This window comes from Dicentrarchus labrax, unplaced genomic scaffold, assembly GCF_905237075.1.
Source record: "Dicentrarchus labrax unplaced genomic scaffold, dlabrax2021, whole genome shotgun sequence".
Classification (NCBI taxonomy): Eukaryota; Metazoa; Chordata; class Actinopteri; family Moronidae; genus Dicentrarchus; species Dicentrarchus labrax.
In genome coordinates, this window is record NW_026136724.1 from 16,050,525 (window position 1) to 16,070,941 (window position 20,417).

The 20,417-nt window shown below is 40.8% G+C and overlaps 1 protein-coding gene across 2 annotated transcripts; it reads right to left on the reverse strand.

The window, feature by feature from the left end:
* Positions 1-44: 44 nt before the first annotated feature.
* Positions 45-12,926, reverse strand: LOC127358822 (G1/S-specific cyclin-D2). 2 transcript variants are annotated; one of them, XM_051392276.1, is made up of 5 exons: positions 12,666-12,926; positions 11,512-11,727; positions 8,373-8,532; positions 5,773-5,918; positions 45-3,093 (listed from the first exon to the last, which is right to left on the reverse strand). In XM_051392276.1, exons 1-5 carry the CDS (start codon positions 12,858-12,860, stop codon positions 2,929-2,931), a joined length of 882 nt encoding a protein of 293 aa, XP_051248236.1. In that variant the 5' UTR covers positions 12,861-12,926; the 3' UTR covers positions 45-2,928. The 2 variants fall into 2 exon arrangements, with proteins under 2 accessions (XP_051248236.1, XP_051248235.1); XM_051392275.1 differs by having other exon boundaries at positions 5,770-5,918; positions 12,666-12,925.
* Between the last annotated feature and the right edge of the window lie 7,491 nt (positions 12,927-20,417).

Sequence of the window (20,417 nt, forward strand, 5' to 3'; positions counted from 1 at the left end):
ACGGTAAGGTAAGAACAGAGCAACACAAATAAACCACTCACACATGATTTTAGCCAATTTATTGAGGAGAAATTGTTGAGGTACACTGTGTGGTTGCACATGGGGATAGTGGGAGAAGAGTTTAGAGTAACAACCACACTGAACAATGATAAAACATTCTTGTGGTTTAAACTTCGACTAAATGGGTACCTCAAAATTAAAACAATATCCACTTCATCGCAAATGAACTGATTCAAAAGATGGCAATGAAACTAGGAAGAAATACTTTTTTTTTTTTGTCTTTCTAATACATGTATAACAAACAGCATATGCTGTTTTATGATATATGAAATAACCTATCTTAAAGTATAGGCATTTATAACTGCTCAATGGAAGACGTTTCTTGATTTAAACAGAAGAAAGACCGTCGCCTCCCGCTCATCCAAAAAAAAAAAAAAAGTGAACCCGTCCAAAAATTTCAGAGTGAAAATGACGTGTGGTGTGAAGTTTGATGAGGTAATGCGAGATTGGGGTCTCGCTCTATCCATCCAAATTAACCTGAGGTACACAAACATTACAAAGAAGCAGCAAGAATATGATAGAATATAAAGATACAAATGAAACGATAAAAGAATAAAACATGCCAATCAAAAAAGATCAACAAAACACAAGTACTTCCAGTCCCGCACCAAACTGTGTTACGTTCCCTCCAGTACACATAAAACAGAGAAGCAAAGAAGACTTGTTACATATACAACATTTCATAATATAGCAGCACACAAGTGAACCACAATAAGGCATTTTTGTGTAAGACTAGAAAAGAAAAGCTTCATAGCAGCAAGAGAATGATGTGTATAATCTATTTTTCCCACTTTGGAATTATCTTTCAAATTATACACAAAACCTTTAAAAAAAAAAAAAAAAAGCATAAACATTTTTTCTGTTTAAAGCACTTTTCTTTTTGGGGGGAAACATTTGGCTTTTTTGCACAACATGCATGAATACAATTTAGAAACTACATTTCTTTTTTTCTAAAATGTCATGAGGATTTTTTTAGCATTTTCTGCTCATGGAGAAAAAAGAAAAAACCCACCATGTAAAACCCCTACCCACCCATGTCTATAACGGAGGAAACTCACGAAAGACAGTTTTTAAAACTTCAGTTCAGAGAGCAGTTTACATAAGAAGAGCAAATAAAAAAAACATGAACACGAAAAATTTACACAGTATGTGTGTAACTCTGAAAGAACTATTGGAAGGTTTTGGCTATGAATTAACAAAAAAAAATTCAAGTAAGGTTAAATAATCGCACTGAATCCAAAAAAAAAAAAATCTAAGTCTACAAGTGACTTGGCTTTCCTTAGTTTATATACTACTATACTATAACACAAGATTGTCCTACGTCTAGTCACCTGTCGGGGCGTAGCTTTCAAGACAACGTGCGTTACCCCGTGGGAATCCAGCCCAGAAAAAAATCAAATAACTTAAAGAAAAATGAAAGAAAACAAAAAAAAAAAAAAAAAAACCCTAACAGCCCACTGAACTCTCCTCAACCACCATCCCCTTACCCTTCTTAAGGAGTGTGTTTTTTAAAAGTGCATCAATATTGTTCCAAGTCGCCCACTCTCAAAAAAAGTTAATGGTAAAATTGATAACAGGAGAAACTGCAGCACACCTAAACTGACCCCCCCCCCAACCCAAACCCCAGACAGCACCAGGGATTCCTCCTCCTCCTCCTCCTCCTCCTGTGTGTCACTCAAGTATCGTGCAACTGCAGAAACATTTTATAGCTTAAGTTAACTTCCTTGCCGTTCCGCTATCATTCACCAATCCAGACTTCTAGCATTTTCCCCCACTTTCCACATGCATCGCTTTCCAAATAAGAAACCTCATAAGAAAAAAACCCTTCAACATGCATTCGTTTCCTCTCAAACCTGGTAAAAACTTGCCAAATCTCCTTTTCTTCTAGTAACGTGACACCAGTACTACATGCAAACCAACAACTAAACACTCCTAATTGCTCTCTAACAACGTAGGAGATACACCAGGAACAGAACAATAATAATGTAGCCTGGCTGTGATAATACATGCACATATCATCCTGTTAACATACTGTACTGGTCTGTGGATTTAGCAGTGAAATCAAAAACTTAATAACTGACCTTGTCCTGTGTTAACCTTTAACAATCGCCACTGCCCCCCTTGATCTCAAAGCCCCTCATGTCCTTCCTCTGTGAGCAGGCCCAGCCCACTCCTGGCCCGCACTTTTCAGCATAAATAGTAAGCAGTGCTACAGGTGCACAGTATGATAGAGAGAGAGCAGCTAGCTACAGTAGCGCTCTTCTGGCTGGATATCACCTGGGTTTAAATGCCATGTACTGTACTATGAGCATTTCAAATCACTACTATAGAAATTTTCCTGCACACATGAGTATGAATCACAGGTGAGGAAACCCCATTAAAACTGTGAATTGATAACTGCTTGCTAAAGATGATAAAAGAGTAACATAACTAAATGCTAGCTAAATATACAATAATTATCATATCCTATCTTTGCTAGGTTGTATCAAAAGAAAAATACGTATATATATATTTCATATAATTATGCTGTTTTTTTTTTCAAGTATGAAAATATATTCAGATTTCCATTCTGGGAAACCTAAGGCACTATATCAAGTTTTCAAGAATTTACCGTTTTTTTTTTTTTTTAATAGCTTGTTTGATTACATGTGGCCCGTACAAAAGGTCAAAGTACACCTCACCGGGTATGAATGGGGCAAAAAAAAAAAAAAAAAAGGGAAAAACTAGAAATTTATTATTTTCTAAAAGTTCATAGATCGTCACACCATCGCTCATGTGGCATTACTGGCAGCTCATGCCCTCTCGCTCCAGTTAGTTCACCGGTGGACAGTAATGAGTGGTGTGTGTGGGCCGGGTGGCGGTGGGAGTTCATAAGTTGACGTCCCGTACATCTGTGGGGGTGCTGGACTGGTCTTGTTGCTCCCTCGCCTTGTTGCCTGCTCTGACCCCGGTCTCCTGTCGGTACTGCTGCCCCTGCTGCAGGCTGGTGGCCAGCACACGCTCTATTTGCTCTTGGCATGCCTTCAAACAATCCTGGAACAAAAAGGGTCAGACGTCGTCACACATACACACACTTCAGTTACACTTTTAAGAAAGGGGAGGCTTTTACAACCTTGTGGAGTTAATTTTGTTTGATTTTTACCTTGTTTCTATGCATTCATTGTTATTGTCTTTTGTTTAGCACCTTCTAAACTGTCCTTACCCCAAATGTGTATGATTTGTTTTGCCAATTTAAGAAAGTATAAAGCTGGCAGGAACAAAAAATACAAGAGAAATTAAACAGGTGCATACAAAAACAAAATATTGTGTGACTTAGAACAGTTCATGGTTGTAAAAAAGCTGTTTTACTATTTATACACACAAATACAGCAGAAACAGTATAGGAAATGAAACGATGATATGGTCTATTTCCATTTAAAGTGATTGTATCTAAACTAATTTGAGCGTTTTTCATTGAAAGTCTGAATATATTAAAAAGTCAAGGTTTAAAAAAACTGCCCTAAATATTGTGTATGGTCTACTCTACAGACATGAACGATACATCATTTGAAAGCCCCACGTCAGCACTTTCAATCGATTTTCTCAGTTTGTCTCTACATGATACACAAATAAAGTTATGTTACTATAAATTAAAACCGGTCTGGTGCATTCACCGATCAATAGCCGGACACCAGACGGTTTAATCTGTACACCCGTACGCAGACAATGGCGTGCAAAAATCTAGCGTTTCATTACATCTGATGTGCAAGTTGTTTAACAGCTTTGGTCACATGCATGGCATACCAGCAGGGAATTATGTGTCTTGAGGTAGGTGGTCCTGTCTGCATCATGACCAGAACAATGGGTACCAGCACACACCAATACCAACAACACAGTGCAGAGGGCTACATGGTGGGCACAGGAATCCTCTCCAACACTGGACCTGTGCACGTCTGAGGTATGAATACAAGAGGGGGAATGTGTAGGGGCAAGCCTCCTAAAAGGAGCTCTGTGGTCTATCAGGGAACAGATAAGCAGATCTGAAACTCCGGACTCCCTCCCCCATGGGTTTACAGCACGGTCAGTCCCATGTGGAGGTCTAGAGGAAATGGCTTTGACCTACTGCACCCTGACCCTCTGAGTTTGGGTGTAAAACAGAATATAGGACAGTGGGACCGGATGTTTTTGGACAACTTCTCTTGTGAAAGGGGATCCTCTTTCTTTCTCTCTCTCTCTCTCTCTCTCTCTCTCTCTCTCTCTCTCTCTCTCTCTCTCTCTCTCTCTCTCTCTCTCTCTCTCTCTCTCTCTCTCTCTCTCTCTCTCTCTCTCTCTCTCTCTCTCTCTCTCTCTCTCTCTCTCTCTCTCTCTCTCTCTTTCTCCGTTGAAAATGTGGGAGGTCTGCCTCACTGAGCCGGCTACAGGACTCTTAAAAGAATGAACCGAGGCTCGCAAAGAGGCCAGCATTCCTTTGAAATGTACGGATAATTGGAACCCGATGGGCTGCAGTCGGAGCGCCTGTTGTGACGGCTGGGTTGCGGGGCCCTCGCCGCCATGGCAACGTGACCACAAGCTAAAGAGGCAACCGTGTTGTTCCTGTGGCCCATTGGCTGCGGCCTTTTTGGATTTCTAGGCGTTCAAAGTGGTCCTCTGGTGTAACAATGACTCATTGTGACAATGGAAGCGCACACTGGGATGAATATGGTGTAAGAAGTATTTCTTCAAGTTAGTGTGATTGCTGTGCAGATATTAATATTTAAATACAATTGCTATAGAAATACATTGTATTTAAATCTCAGCCAGCGTATACAAACAAAAACTAATGCTAATAGCCCATTTACTCTCATTGTATTCATACCACAGCACCTGTATACAGTCCAAAATCCATTCCAATTTCAAAATGTTGATTACTGCGGACTGATAAACTGCATGACTTAAATCAAATGGGAGTGAATGGCTCTCTGTAGACTTTAATATGTTATATAACACAGCACCTGGATACAGTATAAACCCCATTTCAATTTCAAAATGCTTGATAAAATGTACATACGATTATTATGATGATATATTAATTACATTAAAGTCTATAAAGGTCCATTTACTCCCATTGTATTTATAATAGAGCACTTGCATACGGTACATCGATCATGTACATAAGATCAATATTACGACGTCAACAGTTTATGAGTGATGCATTCAGGTCTAATGAAAGCTCCATTCACTGCCACTGCTATATGTCAGTGAGTTTTCATGTTGTTTATGCATAAAATGTGTTGGTCTGCAGGTTTTTTGCAGACAGCTTGGATAAGTTTCTGATTCTTCATTGGCCTTTGCTCTGGAAAAGACGCTCCTTGACTTCATTACGAACATATTCCTCCACCAGGAGGGGCACACAGCTAAAGTGGGAGCCATGCAAAGAAATTGCATGTGTCCTACCACAAGAATGTGGGCTCTGAGTTTTAAGAAGACATTCCCTCTGCCGCTGCTCTTTATAGCAGCAGTCTGGCTCCACAGCCAAGAGCCAAAAGCTTGCTCTCCTTCTCTCTCCATGAAAAGTAAATAGCTTCAATCTGCCACTACTGAAGTCATCACAGAATGTTTACTAAAGGGCCTTTTATGCTGCTGTCGTGAGATGTTGCAATGATTATTATTAACAATGCATTGTTGTGTAGCACTAAAACTATTGATTAATTACTCCTGGCAGGTCTAAATTTCCTTCACTGTTGTACACACCACCTCTGTGTTGGTGATCTTGGCCAGCAGGTCTGTCAGGTTGTCTCGACTCAGCCTCTGGTCAGTGTGGTCCAGCTGCAGGCCACAGACGGCAGCTCCCATGCTGCCAGTGGCGATCATGGAAGGAGGGTTCATGGCAAGGCGGTCATCTGGCGAGGAAAGAGGAAAGAGTATTAATGTGCAATTAGTCAAGCAGCAGCTTTAGGCCATAGCGGCAGACGGAAATCACATTTGTAGCTGTGACAAGAAGAGCTGCAAATGTGTAAAATCAGCTCAGAGGAAGCAGGAGAGATGCATGAGAGGTGCAAACATCTGAACCATCTCCAATATGCATGCTCCACAGCTGAATCTGACTTTCCCACAGTCTGAATTTCAACAGACGTAGCTGCATGGTGTAACCTGTGTGGTTTCCTTCATAGAAACCTCAGCTCTGATTAGAAAAGCAGAGTAGGAATCTTCCTACTCGCTGCGCAATGAGTTCCAGCAGGAAAAGACTCCCTCCGGTACATGTCCAAGTCTAAAGGCTTAAGTGACAACAGGCCTGGATGGAGGAGGCGGAAGAGGAGGCAGCCATGGAGAGTACACCTCCGCAAGCACTGAGCTGGAGTTCCTTTTACCAGCTCATGATGTGGCTGTGAATTAAACCCATTCAGCTCTTGCCTCAACTTTCATTTTATGGGAGACCCTAAAGTTGTAATCACAAAATATCTTATCTAGCCACTAGGAGTCTTCCTAAATAGGTCCCTGCTAAGAGTTAAAACCTTTTCACAAAGCTGCTGAGAAAACCTTTCACAGAGGAACCGAGAGAACTTCTGACCCAAGAGAAGAAGCGAGGTTGACCCCATTCCTATGGCTGACATCATGTTTCATGAATGGACTTACTATGTCTACAGTGATTGGTGAGCGGTTTGTGTCAGTGAATGTGAGGAACAAATATAGATATACCTTGTGACTCCCAGTTGCCCAAACAAATCTATTATTAATTTATTTATTCATAAGCTTATGGTAAGTATTCTATGAACACTGTCGAACAAAGTGGAGTCTGAGGAGCATAATTTAGTTTTGATGGATAATTCAATGGAGAATTTCCAAGTTCATAAGCACTGCAAACTGCATCATCTCTGATGTTAAGCTGCCAGTATGCGTCTTCAGACCTGCTTATCGGACGGTTGAAGAGCTTTGGAAACCCCGTCAGATTAAATGTCCAACCATTTTTGTAACTATTCCAAGCCGATTAACCTGACATTCACTTCAGCTTCATGGTGTGATTGGCCAACTGTGCATTATTGGATTGTTTTTACTAACTTTATTTTACTATTACAATACACTGACTCCTTCCGGTCTCAGTACATGGACATGACCAACACTAATCCTAAAAAGGGCAGGGACTTGGCACACAAAATTATTCAAAAGTCCAACCCAGCAAATAGTCCTAGCCCTGCACAAAAACCAGCCGTGGTGGCCTGATAGCTTTGATTAAACCCTGGAGAGCAGCCTGCTTCACTACGCCCATCTTCTCCTCCAGGGGCCAGCTGTCCATAGGAGGAGCTCCTCCATCATAAGAATAACATCTCAACTCCATATAAAACTCCAAACATTTACATTACTGCATAACCACAGCAGGCCTCTCTTTTTTTTCCACTGCGGCTGCTTTGTGCTTGGATATAACCAGCTGCTTATGAATAGCAGAGGCGACCACTGAAACACACCCAAATATAAAAAAAAGTGTGACACTAAAACTATGCTAAACGGCGCATGAAGCTCATTGAAGGAGTCTATGGTTCCAATAACTAGCTCTAGTAAACAAGTGCTTATTGGCCATATCTGACCGCATTGGCGTTTGTGAGGAATTTCATTGCACTAAAGTGACCTCCTTTGTATTATTTCCATCATTGAATTAGTTGAAAGGAGGTAGCAGATGAAAGGCAGTCTTGTGACAGAGGAGTGCGGTATATTATGTGTATAAGGCGATCCTGCAGTTGTGTTTCTGTCCAGGATATGAAAATATTAGAGGGATTCGTAGTATAGGCATATGAATGCCATGAAAATGTACCTAGGGAGAGGCCTAAGGGGACATCTGAGTTTGTGCTTCTCCAGAGCCTCCAGTTTATTTTGGACATGAGACCGGGATAGGAGGAGGAAGGAAGATCACTGGATCACTGCCCTGACTTTTTAAACCTGGGAGCTTCCCCATCAACAAACAATGCAGGGTGTGCAGAGTATGAGTTCAACTGCACCTCAGTCATATGGCAAAGTGTGTGTACCTCGGGTACAATCACTACCTACGTACGTGGCTTATCTGAACACAGCACTGATTAGTGTTTTCCCAGGAAGTTAGGAGAGAAAACATAGAAATGACCACAGCTTTTAGCAGCTGTGAAGAAAAGCCCCTACTACAGGCTGTGGAGAGACTAGAAAGTGGATAAGGCAGCCAGTGGAGTAAGCGGAGAGAAGAAAGAGGTCACAGATGACTCACGATGGGAGAATGTTTGTGTGTGTGGGAATATTCTGGTGGATGTGGGAATAACAAGGCAGCAAAGTGAGCGTGCGAGTGAGCAAACGAGTAAGAAAAAGGCACATGAAATGATATGCAGCTGTGTTACCTGTGGCACAGAGGGCAATGAATGTCAACGTGTGTTTGCGGACCATCGTCAGCTTGTCTTTGGGAAGGGGCAGCCTGCGTATGATGTGCTCTATAAAATCATTGGGGATGACTGAGGCCATGTTCCACTTCAACTTCCCGAGCACCACCAGTTCCCAGTCCTAAAAGATAGAGAAAAAGATGATAAAAAGGAGGTGTCGGTCAGTTCAAATTCAGTTTCCTGGCAAAATCGACTTAGTCAGAGGGTTAAATGGCGTGTTGCCATGCCTCTATTGACCGTGAAAAGATCACAGTCCGTTCCTTTTCCCAGAGGAAATGGCTCTGTAAGAAGAGTAACATTTCTTCACTTTATCTCTCCTCGCTGTATCTTATTATCTGCATGCCTTTCTCATTCCTCGCATCCTTTGTATTCATATCGCCGGCATGTGACAAGCTTTGCCCTGCTTAGAGGCCCTGCCAATGAGACAGCTAGCCCCTTCCTTCCTGTCACAAGCCTCAAACAGCTAGAATGAGTTTGCACTGCAGAGGCAGCAGCACAGAGCTGACTCTTAATACAGTCAGCTTTTGTAACAGCAAGAAAGGTGCACGTCTTTCATGGTTTAATTTCCTGCGTGTTGAGTCAATCTTAACAATGACGTATGTTTTAATGTCTCCCTGTTTGGCTTTTAGTATTTTAGTAAGAACAGCGATGGGGGGGGAAAAAAAAACAAGAAATCAAATTAAAAAAGGTGTATATGCACACATGAACTGATGCTTGCGTTTTAAGATGTAAAAATGTGTACTGATACGCTGACATTTGCCAAAATCACACATGCCTGCAGACTCCTAAGCACAAAAAGTTAATTAGAAAAGTGCAGCGACAGAACGACCGGCCATTATCAGAACCAACGAGACTCTCCATGGAGAACTCATTTGTATCCAAGAAACAAAATAACCAGTGACACCATTTTCAGGTTTTCACATTTGCAGCCAATCAAATGGCCGCCGCCTCCCTCCCTCAGTTTCCAGAAGTCGTGCTACGCCAATTTACTGACGAGATTCTGTTCAGAGAATACACTCTCACCATTTCCAACTCTTATCCCCGCATACGACAATCACATATTGCAAGTCTGCATTTGCCATGTACGTATTCAAAATGAAGGTCTTGATTATGCTTCCATATTTCTCACCAACCTACTCAACAGTCCTGCTGTAGTGACGCATCAGAGTTGGTCTGTAAAGGTTTGCAGTTTGCAGCATTTCCTGACATTTCTCATCTTGGTCCGAGCCCCGCCCCAAATCGAGTCATCTATTCTCACTTCATAGTATGAGAAACCAAGCCCATGATAAAGACACTTGCAGGCCATTCCGAAATGTCTCAGGCATCATTTCATTATGATTTCAGAATCACTTAGTTAAGCAGGAAGAACCCACACATCATTACATTACTGAGTAAAGTGTTATGCCTGTGTTTCCATTAATAGACACATTTATGTAGAAACAAATACGAGAAACACTCTGATAAAAAAATAAAAATGCTGATGAATTCAACTTCTCACTTGCTCTATGGAGAAGTGTCACCTAAAAAGCAAACGTAGTAAACACCAAAAGCCCCAACGCCATAACACCAGCAGGGACAGTCCCCCCTATCAACACTTATCTGTCATCATATACATTTACATGGGTTTCCTGTACATAACCTGCTACACACATTTGCACTTAGCCTATTTTAGCCTGTGTGGGGATTGTTGACTATGAGATGAGCAGGGCGGAGGTTTGCCGTCGGTGTTCTCACTTCCTGGACAGCTGCCCCGACGCAACCACCCCTCCGCCCTCTTCAGCTTCTCTCTTCCAGCTGAAGCACCGGCAGCAGCAGAGTGTTCATTACAAGAAGAGCAGCAGCATCTTTCACTGGCTCTTGCTGCCTTCTCTGTGCATCCTGTCAGGATATCCAGGAATCTGGAGTCTTACAACAATATGGAGCATCAAATGGGACGAATGTCATTTCCCTCAACAGCTGCAGGCAACACAAGAGGATGTATAGAGAGCATGTGGAGCTGTTTGATTGAAATAAGAAGCAGGTCCAACTTCAGATTGTAAAATGGTCTAGAACTTAGCTGATTTATTAGTCGATCGACAATTAATTCATTGTTTAAGTCATATTTAAGCACTGGATTGAAGGATTTGCTGCTTTTTTGGGGGGCTGCAACTAATGATTCTCATTTTTGTAGACAAGTTGTCAAAAGATAAAGCAAAAAACAGGCATTGTATGTTTTTTCATTTATATTTTTGTTGTCTTTACATTCGGTGTTTTGTCCGACCAACAGTCCCAACCACAAAGATATACAGTTAACTATCGCCTAAGGCAAAGAAGAGCTGCAAATTATCGCATTGAAGGGCCTGAATTTCTGGAATTCTTGTTTAATTTTGTCATTTAGCTCTACTTTTTTTTTTTTTTTTGTCATAGCTCTGTGATAGTAAACCGTATATCTGAGGAGAGCCCGAACATCTACAGGAACATCACAACTACGCAAACGTAATCTGCTGATGAAGATACGGTAGAAAGCTCCAGAACAAGCTCATACGTAGATCTTGAGTGGAGGTTGTTTTGTCAACTTAATATTTTGGTTATTGGACAAAACATCAAGAAAATAGTGACTTTTTACGATTTTCCGACATTTTATAGAACAAATGATTCATCAAGAATACAGTTGATTTCTCCAACTGGTCTCAAAGTTTGTTTAATAACGCGCATTGTTAAAGTAAAGAACTGTATTCTTCTGAATGCCGTACAGAGATATACTCCTCTTGTATACTACTCATACGTATGTGTGGAGGTAAGATTAAAGGGTATTCAGACATCTTTGTCAGTATGAAACCTTCTGTATCTAATAGAGAAACTCCATGTACTGCAAGATAACCAAAAATCTATACTGCATAACTGGCACTAGATGGCAACACACGCCACTTCAGGCCACATGGATCCAAAGAAAGGATGTGGCTGTATTGTGCACAGCTCCACTTATAAAGGAAAAATGGGATACTTCCTGTGAAACCAATATAGCCATTAGCATTATAAAATCATCCCAAAATATGACACTGCTTTTTTTATGCTCGAATGAATGAATGTGAGGGGGGGGGCTTTCATGTCCAGTTCTTACCAGCAGTTCCCGTGGTGTGATGGAGTTGTCTGTGTACATGCAAAGTTTTTCTGCTGAAAGTGGCCTGCTGTCCTTTAACTTGGAGGCCAGGAAAATGCACACAGCTCCCAGAAGCTGCAAATAATTCTTTCTTGTGGGCATCACTGCTAAAAATCTGTCCAAATAATTAATGGCTAAAGGGAAGACGTCTTCATTACTCTTCTCCTCTTCACACACCTACAAAGGAGACAGAAATGTAGCAGAAAAACACATATTTGGCATAAATGTGTGTACAAATATATACAAAAGTACAATTTTATAAAAGAAAACTAGACTATTTATAAGTGCTTTAAAGCAGAGGAGCAGCTGGAGGTGAGGGGTTGGTTTTTATGCTGGGATTTTTTCCATGCTTGTCTTTGGATTAAAAGGTTAAATCACAAACTTTCATATCACTTTACTGCCAGGCTGCAAAGTCAAGGCAAGGCAGAAACAAATTAGTTCAATAGGAAGTCGTTCAGAAAAAAAAAAAAAAAAACCGACGCCATTCAACTCCTCTTCCTTGTTGGGGCTTGTCGTCTTTCAAAAAATGATTTAAAAATAGAAACTAACCATATAGTCGCTTTAAAACGTGTGCACAATGTTACCAAGTGGACTTAAAACAGTTCCCGACAGTTACAAAGACAATATTTTGTCAACAAGAAGTGTTTTTTTAATCCTCAAAAATGAAAGTGGTTTAGCATGCACGTTGTCCGACAGGAGGCAACGAGCTTGAGTCACTTTAGAAAATTAATAATAATTATTAGGAAGGGGACATGTCGGATTTTCGATCATGTAAATTAAGACCAACTTCCCCTCTGACACCTGAGATAGCTAGTTAGCAAAAAGCACCAACTTTGTAGCAGTAAACTAATGTAAATATCCAGCTAGGCTATTTCTTTGAAGCTGAATTTTCTTCGTGGTGGAATTTCCGACTCTCCCACGCCTTTTGGTGAGTCATTCTCATTCAATTGTCAAATAGGTCAACATCCATGACAACTCCTCTCTTAACTTAAATACAACACAGCGTATGGGATATGTGTGTAAACATGCAACAACAACAACAACAACAAGAAGAAATCATTAGCTAAAGCAGATATGAAGGGGAGGGTTAGCTCATCATAAAGTGCAACACAAACCTCGTGCATCCAACCTGCAACCATTCGTCTCATATAGGGCTGAATATCCTTCTGGACCCGCTGGAAATATGAACTTTGAGGTAAAAACCTGTCCTCAATTGTTAATAAACTTTGCAACACTCTGTCATCATAGAGGATGTTTGGGTCAGGCTGGGCTTTCACGGCTATGTCCGACTCCAGGCAATAAAGCTCCATGACTCGGCCCCCTTCTCCCCCTCCTCTCCTCTCCTCTCCTTTTTTTTTTTTTTTTTTTTTTTTTTTATAATTTTCTTTTCTGTGTGTCTCTCTCTCCCCCCCCTCCCCCTTTTGGCTAAATAATAAAAAAAAATAAAAAAATAAATATTGTCACAATATTGTCGAGAGCGGACAGGAGGAGGAGGAGAAGTGCCCAGGATGAAGCATGAGGCTGAGACTGCTGGGTTTGCTCCAGTCCTGCTTGCCTCTCACTTCGCTGCTTCCTCTATGCTCTACGTCAAAGCCGACGCAACCTGGAAAGACAACGTCCGGCTACGGATTTCAGAATAAAAGCCCGCTGTTGAATCAGAGTCCGAAAATACTGTGATTGATTGATTGGAAATGTGTTTGTTACTGCTGCTCAAGGTGCTCACACGAAATTTAGAATAGAAATAGTAATTATATTACAATATATAACAATATATCTAGAAATAGAAATAGAAATGCATAAAAAAAATATATATATATACACATAAAATAAATATATAGCATGGATAAAAGTCTATTATAATTCAATATATGACAATAAATAGAGATATAAGTAAGTGTATGCTACAGTATATGACTGATAGAAGTGTAATGAAAAGCAGCAGGGAGTACTGATAATGTTAATAATAGGCTAAGTTCTGATAATGTTAACATTATTAAATTATATACAATTATTTTTATATTCTTAACTTTATTCTACTCTTCTACTTGTGTGTTGCCTAAGAGAGTTGGGCAAAGTAAGATTTTCATTGTACGTATAAACCACTGTGTTTCTTACTGTATATATAATAATAAACCTCTTGAATCTTGAATCTTAATATGTTGACATCCTTAAAAAGACTGCAGTATTAGTGACAGATTAAGCCAGAGTATTGCACATTAACCCGAGTATTGCACATTAAAAAGAGCAGGTACAAACCCTGCTCTTTCTGTAAACTGCTCTTCTAGGAACTGGTTTCCTGGTTTCCGGCCTCTGTCTGCTTTACTTTCTTAACAATACTTTGAAAGAGGCAGGCACCCCGACCATGACGTAGGCCTCATCTACTTCACAACTGGTTGGTTCAGACTACAGCCTACTTTTGTGGTGCCTTTAGATGCCTCTGCATGAAATATAGGATTATAACAACAGTGGACAGCTTATATGTTATAAGAGTTTTTCATTTTCTGCTTATTCTAAAAATGAAGCGAGCCAGCTGGTATGTGCAGAATAACTTTAATGATAATAATAATAAGCAGCTTTATCATCATAATGTAAATATAAAATATTAAAGCATCTAAAACATCCACTGTGCATACACATTATAAATTATATTATTTTACAATTGAAATACACATTTTTACATGTACACATCATCATCATTATTGTTAGATAAAAACCTAAGCATGTGTGTGTGTATATAAACATGTATATACTGTATTGCAGTCTATTTATCCACCTATTTATTTTATATAAAGTAATTTATTAGATTACACACTCTATATGTTTTCCTTTGCACTATTTGAATTTACAGTACAATCTACAGTTTACAGAAACATTTGTATTGATCAATGTCACTTTTTATATAAGCCTATATTTACCCATCTACTTTTTGCACCTGCTTATATGGACATTATAGTTAAATGTTTATGTTTATCTATCTTTCTTTAGGTTTGTCACCCTTGTTTTAAGCTATATCTATTTCTATCTTCCTGTAAATTATTCTTAGAGCTGTGTGTAACATTGAGAGCATATATTATTTAGTGACTTGGCCAATAAAGCATACATATGTATACATACCAGGCGAATAAAGCTGACTGAGAATCTGATTAAAATAAACCAAACCAATTAGTTTATTTATTTTGCAAGTATTTCTAGCTTAGTTGTTTTTATTTTTTTTAAGTAAGAGAAAAATGAAACATGAATCATAAAACAGTTACCCTCCATTAAATACCAATCAATATCTATAGCTGGCTAATAATGCAATTGTCCTGCCATCAACTGGGCCCCTGAAAGAATTTACTCAAGCCCCCAAATCCCATAATTTGTAGCCTAAATGATACAGATGTTATATTATATGGAGACTTCATACATCTCTAACTACACAAAATCACTTCTTCTGTGCCATCTCTCTTTAAAGACCTAGCTGTTATCAGATGTTTAGCACAGTAGATCATCTCCATACTTCTAAATCGCCATATAAGTTGTGCAATTATAAATGGCAAAACTTATGTTTAGGTTACTGTTTGATACTTGCTTGAAGGCAGCGTAAGAGTGAATATCAACAAGAACACTGCTGTATTGCAAATTGGAAAAATGCCACATCACTGGTGTACAAATCATAGATAGTTTACATTATTATGTGTAGTTTATGGTACAAATCAGCACTTTGCACTGTCTGCCATTGGGCCTGTATATCTCCTTCCCAAATGGCCAGACATATTTAAGGGACCATGTAATAAATCAGGGACATAACCTCTTATTAATACCGCCACTTAAATACATAACAAGCTAAATGTGGCGCATTAACACTGATGCAGACATTAGAGTACATAAAGAGTTCTTAATCGTTCTCTGCTGCTTGCTTACAGGACACCATCTGTACTAAATTTATCTGATAGTCAGGATCATGTCTCTAATTGAAAATGCAGCAGAAAGATCTCTCAGTCACCTTATATTTCACACTTCACACTGGACTTCCTGTCGTTTCATTGAAGTGTAACTGCACCCTTTAGTTCTGCTTCCTCCTTCCCTCTCAGCAAATTGTAAAAATGCATCCGAGACCTGCAAAGGACAGGGACTTTCGGGGACGTGGCCTCGGCACAGAGTTATTGACAGACCGACCACAGCAGCGTAGCAGAAACAGCGAGCTGTCGGAGCTAATGAGCAGCTGCAGAAGTACTTTGATGGAAGTTTCTGTGTGGTACCTGTGTTGTAAGCTGGCGTAATGCGAAATGTATGTAAAACAAGTACAGCAGTTTCATAGACTTTTTATAGACTGGGGGAGGTGGGCTGCCCTCCTCTGATTAGAGGGCGTTAATACAGTTTTTTAATATAAATGTCATCGCGAAGAGTCGACCTTTTCTATCTCAGTATTTGTCTTAAAACGTACAGGGTGATTTCAAACTGTAGAGGGCATGTTAAGACATTTCTAACCCAAACCATGTTAATTTTCATAGATTTTATAATAATGTAAATTTTAACACCAGCATTGTTGTGTTTAACCTCATATCATTAGGTTTACAGCTCTTTAAAGCTGCAAATGTGCATGGGCTCTGTTCTACATTCAACCTTTTTTCATACTGATATTACGAAAAAATAACTAGAACCGCAATGTTTACCTAGATGTCTCCTACGGTTTATTCTGGTTAGCTGTAGGTGGTCCAAAGCACCTGCAAAGTGAAGCTTTTGTATATTTTTTGTGGAGTCACAGCTTCTATTTACTTTTACAACGTTTATTTTTTTGTGGGAAATGATTCTGACACTCCTCATCCCTGAACCTAACCAACCAGCCAAACAGCAACTGGGAAAGAAATCACCTTTCAAACATTTAATGTAGGCCTACCAGAACCTGAATTATGAATCTCATAGCCTAAGGTTTGGTATGTTGAGATAAATGTCATTACATTTTGGGCACAGTCTCTTCTGTGACTCTGCCTTCAGGTTCATCCTGCTGCTGCGGTTAAATATCCTGCTGTGCAGCTTGTCTTTATAGCTCATATGCAGATTTTATCGTAGTCAACATGTTAGCATTGTTATTGCATAAAGCAACTCCTTTTTTAGCATTGCTGTAGATTATTGGTCTTGTTATGACGTGTATCTTGGTACACAATGGTATCTCTTGTTTGTAGATTTTCCTTTATTGTAAGTGATACCACAGGTTCACTATCTAATAATGCATGTGTGCTTCAATTCAGTACACAGCGTCTCTTAAACATTCATTTGTGCCTTTAATCAGGTCATAGTCCTGCCACATGAGCTTGGATTCATGGGACACAACGTGATGTTGGAGACATCCTTATGGCGAAGGGTGTGGACGGCATGTTGATCCCATTCCAGGGAAAAGTTTTCCGTTAAGGAAGTCCTTTGGCATGCCAAAGGATGAAAGTATGAGGATGGACATGCAAATCTGCAGAGATTGCTTGTGGTGTCTCCAGGATGTCTAAAAGTGTTTGTTATTTTGTCCTTCTAAGACAGGATCTAAACTGAAAAAGGTAGGATTATAATAGAAGAGGAAGTCATGGCTTTGTCAACTCCCTATCACTTTTCATGTCTGAAGGCCATTTCAGTACAGTTTCTTTTCTCCGTGCAGATGTAAGTGGTAAATTTCTTATCAAAGGCATCAAAACATTTGCTGTTTCCGATCGCGTGTAAGCATATTTATAGTCAGACCAAACGGAATGACAGGAGCTGAACTGAACCACTTCTCACTGGAACGACTTCACAAACGTTCCCCTTTCACAGTCGCCACCAGAGAGCTGAATGAGATATGGAGTTTCATTGAGAGAAAAAAAAAGAGAGAGAGCACTGTGGGGCTATTATGAGAGCAGACTGTGAAGTGAGAGTGGGAACTGTCTCTGAGAGAATGTCAAGGTTAGCAAGATTAGTTCTACTTCAAAGGGGGGTGGGTGTATGTTTGAGAGGATTCATCTTAGAATTGAGATTTCATGTAGGAGGGTTATCCCTTTGTCTGTTCATGGAGAGGCTGACAAATCCCTGGGTCAATGTTTTTGTCCAAAGGGGGTCTCTCCACAAGAGGCCAAAGAAGCCTACCATACCAGACAGTCAAAGCCTGACACTTGAGGGAAACAGAGGTGTTAGACAGATAAAGCAGCCTTACCCAGTTGCTGCTGTTAGTGCATGTGTCCTATGATAACACATGTCAGCCGCTATCACACACTCCGGGCTCCACAGAGGTAACAGAGAGCGCCCAAAGCCCTGGGAAAACGTGGAGGAGCGTGAAATCACCTTGATCCAAAGATTCCTGCTGCATACCAGTCCACTGAACCCACCAGAGCACAGGGGCCCGGAGATGGGCAGACTGCCACAGATCAAGAGAAAGAGACAAAGACAGAGAAAGAGAGAAGAGGTGGAGGGTGATAGTCAAGATATTTAATCCCAGAGATTGGTTTGAAGCTTAACATCATTTTATGTATTTCCTGTGCAAGATCAAGTAAGTCGCTCCATGAGGGAGGCCTCTCTCGGATATAAACACAGGATTTACTTTTACATGCCAGTTTCAGGGCCAAGCTTGATTACAGGTTGCCCATGTGCTCTGAGTCAAGCTGGCTGTTTGGGTTTACTGACAGTAGAGAAGAGGATGCTATGGCTGGAATGCTGTGGTGTGAACAGTGGTGAACACTCCTCCCAGTGTTGACTGATAGCTGGTGTAGCTCAGCCAGCAGAGTAGATAAAGTGGCTTCTGTCTGTCACATGTTTGCATACTATATGCTTTCACATCAACTGATTACACTCCGCTGGAAGCAGACTGAACAGACAAAACACAAAAGTAGGCGACATAAATGTTCATGGGAAGTTGCATGTTCTTGCTCTTTCACATGCTATTCTGGTCAGGCTATCAGTGGCATGGAGCAAGTCTCTATCACACTATCATATGTGTCACACATCAAAGCTGCCCTGTCACTGCCACTCACTGCAGAGTGGCTGGGGGTAAAAGTGGGAAAGAAGGTGCTTTCCAGAAGAACTACAGCAAATCATGCACAGGATCTGAAAAATAACTGTTTGGAGCAACGCTGCTCCCAACTGTTGCTGTGGTTTCTCTACCCAGCATCTCATAATTATATTTTTTGGATGTGTAAATCCCACTTCCTTAATACTTGTGTAACTCCCACCATCAATCCTTAAAATGTGATTGGAGGCCCTGTGGCGCAACCAGCTAATTTGCACTCAACTGCGCAGCGAGATTAGAAAACAAATGGAGCGTCGTCAAATCAGCACCGGAAAAAGAGGGTGTTTTCCACACTGTGTCTTAGGAATGTTTTGGCTAAACTAAAAGCCATCATTCAAACTCAAATGCCAACATTTGAGGAGACAATGACGGGACAGATAGCAACATCCGGGCCTGGTCTTTAGTCGTCTGGGCCATGAACACAAGAGGGTTTCTTTTCTACAGTTTGGACCTCGGTCACTGCTGAATCTCCCCCCTCCTCCATTAAGTCTGTATACAACTCTGACGTCCGGCAGCTTGCATCCCTCACTCCTACCGAGCCTCTGAGAACATTGCCCTATTCTCCACCATGTACTCAGGAGTAATAGCAGACAGAGGAGGGGAGAGGAAGAGGGTACGCTTTAAACAAAAGAGGTTCTATAAGGTGCTAGAACAAGGCTTAAGGCTTGTACGGCACAATGCTCTATGCTGCTGCAGTAAAGACTCCTTTGACTGGATACTTACACATTTAGAGAAATACACTTATTCCCTTTGTGGTGGAGAGTAAGATGAGAAGATCTATACCTTTCTCCTGGCTGGTTAGCAGCCGGTTAGCTTAACTTAGCACAAAGACTGTAAATAGGGGAAAACAGTTTGCCTGGTTATCTCCAACAGTAGCCAAATCTACCCTACAGCACCTTTAAAGTTTATTAATTGATCATATTTTGTTACTTCAATGGTGCAAAAAACTGTAAAAACAGCAGCCTTTGCATTAAGCTAAGCTAATATCCCAAGCCCTTGAAGAACTCTCATTTTTCTACATGTGGGGGGTGGGTAGGGACACTTGGCACAAAGGGGAAGCCTGGATTAAGTCATAAGCGGCAAGTGACATAGGTTGGATTTTAATTGGGTGAGATCACATCCTCTCCATTTCGCAGGGAACAAACTTTGTGTCCAGAAGGAATCACTTAGATATCTGGATAAGATGAGTTTTTGCTTCTGTCCAGACTAAAGAAAAAACATGCATGTAATGTCCATGTTCATGGTATGAGAGCTCGGCATGCGTCTGCAAAAGAGAGTTATGTTGTTCATGTGAGCATACAGCTAGATTTCTGACTGTTATATAACTCTGCTGTGGGGGCCCCCTTGTTCTGTTCCAGCAGTCGACTCTGAAGTTCCCCCAGCTTTCCTGCTCATTTGCCTCACAACACACAGATGTCTCAGGGCGGCGCAGAAAACAGGGGGGTGGGAGTCGCTGTGCTTCTGGTCTGAGGCCAGAGGCAGCGGCTGCCTGTCACAAGTGAACAAGTGTGTGGTCAGAGATTAGGGAAGGAAGGACACAAACAAAAATTGAGGCGGAGGAGCTCCTGTGGCAGCTGTGGTTTTCTGAGTGCAAAGGATGCTGGACAACTGGAGTGGGCTGATTGGTCGGTGAGGACGAGTGGGCGTGTCCTGGCAGTCGCCTGCTTCCTCTGTGTGATCTTAAATGAGAAGAGTGACAATTCATCAGGGACAGGATGTCCAATAGAAAAACAGATCCCAGGGGTAGATAGAGGGCCTTGCAGCTGGCCACTCAATGACCTTGGATCAAACAAAAGTTTGTCTTTTTCTTTATGTCCTATTCTCAAACGCTTTCTGTACCCATAGAAAAATGAGGCATTAATCA